The sequence below is a fragment of the Alosa pseudoharengus genome, unplaced genomic scaffold (genome assembly GCF_046254945.1).
Source record: "Alosa pseudoharengus isolate Yale_2024_CS ecotype anadromous, Long Island Sound unplaced genomic scaffold, YU_APseudo_1.1 YU_APseudo_1.1_scf_17, whole genome shotgun sequence".
Taxonomy (NCBI): domain Eukaryota; kingdom Metazoa; phylum Chordata; class Actinopteri; order Clupeiformes; family Clupeidae; genus Alosa; species Alosa pseudoharengus.
The window spans coordinates 3,555,025-3,557,524 of NW_027468640.1; the positions used below are offsets into that span (position 1 = coordinate 3,555,025).

Below are 2,500 nucleotides of genomic sequence, written 5' to 3' on the forward strand. Positions count from 1 at the left end.
CCACACACCACCTTACGAAGCATGACTGAAGAGTCAACAGGTAAACACACACACACACACACACACACACCTTACGAAGCATGACTGAAGAGAGCAACAGGTAAACACACACACACACACACACACACACACACACACACACACAAAAAGACAATCAGTAAAAGAGCAAGAGGAAAACCAGAGGGCATTTAGGCTCTTGTCCAGCCTCACCTATCCTGTCATCACCTGTGCCATCCTAATGCCCACTACAACCCACCATCACCTGTGCCACCCTAATGCCCACTACAACCCACCATCACCTGTGCCCTCCTAATGCCCACTACAACCCACCATCGTCTGTGCCATCCTAATGCCCACTACAACCCAACCTCACCTGTTAGCCCCTAATGCCCACTACAATCCACCATCACCTGTGCCATCCTAATGCCTACTACAACCCAACCTCACCATTACCTGTGCCACCCTAATGCCCACTACAACCCAACCTCACCTGTTAGCCCCTAATGCCCACTACAACCCACCATCACCTGTGCCATCCTAATGCCCACTACAACCCACCATCGTCTGTGCCATCCTAATGCCCTCCACAACCCAACCTCACCATCACCTGTGCCATCCTAATGCCCACTACAACCCACCATCGTCTGTGCCATCCTAATGCCCACTACAACCCACCCCTAATGCCCACTACAACCCACCATCGTCTGTGCCATCCTAATGCCCACTACAACCCACCATCGTCTGTGCCATCCTAATGCCCACTACAACCCACCATCGTCTGTGCCATCCTAATGCCCTCCACAACCCAACCTCACCATCGCCTGTGCCATCCTAATGCCCACTACAACCCAGCTTGTTATCGGAGAGAGCTCCACCCTCAGAAATGCCCTCTAGTTTGACCTGCAGTGTGTGTGCGTATGTCTTAGTGTGCGTCTCTCTCTCTCTGTGTGTGTGTGTGTGTGTGTGTGTGTGTGTGTGTTTAAATGGGTGCTATATGTACAAAGAACTGCAAGTCATGCCTGTATTGTTGACCTAGCTGCCTTTGAACAAACATTCACAGAGTGCCAGGTTGGTGTGAGAGCTCTGATGATATGATTGGAGCTCTGATGATATGATTGGAGCTCTGATGATTGGTGTAAGAGCTCTGATGATTGGTGTGAGAGCTCTGATGATTGGTGTGAGAGCTCTGATGATATGATTGGAGCTCTGATGATTGGTGTGAGAGCTCTGATGATTGGTGTAAGAGCTCTGATGATTGGTGTAAGAGCTCTGATGATTGGTGTGAGAGCTCTGATGATTGGTGTAAGAGCTCTGATGATTGGTGTGAGAGCTCTGATGATATGATTGGAGCTCTGATGATTGGTGTGAGAGCTCTGGTGATTGGTGTAAGAGCTCTGATGATATGATTGGAGCTCTGATGATTGGTGTGAGAGCTCTGATGATATGATTGGAGCTCTGATGATTGGTGTGAGAGCTCTGATGATTGGTGTAAGAGCTCTGATGATTGGTGTGAGAGCTCTGATGATTTGTGTGAGAGCTCTGATGATATGATTGGAGCTCTGATGATTGGTGTGAGAGCTCTGATGATTGGTGTAAGAGCTCTGATGATTGGTGTGAGAGCTCTGATGATTGGTGTAAGAGCTCTGATGATTGGTGTGAGAGCTCTGATGATATGATTGGAGCTCTGATGATTGGTGTGAGAGCTCTGATGATTGGTGTAAGAGCTCTGATGATTGGTGTGAGAGCTCTGATGATATGATTGGAGCTCTGATGATTGGTGTGAGAGCTCTGATGATTGGTGTGAGAGCTCTGATGATATGATTGGAGCTCTGATGATTGGTGTAAGAGCTCTGATGACGTGTTTTGGAACATCCCGAACACCCTGGATGTTGTGTTGTGCAGAGAGATGGAGTGACGTCTGAAAGTGACAGGTTCAAACTCATAGGTTGTGTCTATGGCCTACATATGGATATAGAGGCTTACTGTTACCATGAGGGACATATTTGAATCCCTTCTGTGTTATAATGAAGATTTCAAATGTGTGTGTGTGTGTGTGTGTGTGTGTGTGTGTGTGTATGTTAGTGTGTGACTGTGTTTGTGTGTGTGTGTGTATGTATGTGTGTCTGTATACAATATATGTCTGTGTGCATGTGTGTGTGTGTGCATCTCTGTGTATATATATATGTGTGTGTGTGTGTGTGTGTGTGTGTGTTCTCTGACCTCCTGTGTCATGCGTGCCTGCTGCCCACTGGAGTCCTGCAGGCTAGCGATCAGCTTGTCGAAGGAGAGCTGCAGTCGCCCACTACGCTCCGACTGACCGCTGCCACTCAGCGCACACAGAGCCAATCCCGTGCCCAGCACACAGCCCGCACTGCCCACAACGACCACCAGGGGGAGAGAGCACAGGGAGAGGAGGAGGGAGGAGGAGGAGGAGGAGGAGAGGAGAGAGGAGGAGGAGGAGAAGAGGAGAGAGGAGAGAGTAGAGGAGAGAAGAGAGAGG

General features: G+C 49.1%; 1 protein-coding gene across 1 annotated transcript in view; it reads right to left on the reverse strand.

Moving 5' to 3' along the window:
* The window catches only part of focad (focadhesin), a 100,292-nt gene that overhangs the window by 25,116 nt on the left and 72,676 nt on the right, over positions 1–2,500 (reverse strand). The window contains exon 26 of the mRNA XM_076289557.1: positions 2,221–2,371. Within this exon, the coding sequence (XP_076145672.1) occupies positions 2,221–2,371 (151 nt within the window). The remainder of the gene's footprint in view (positions 1–2,220; positions 2,372–2,500) is intronic.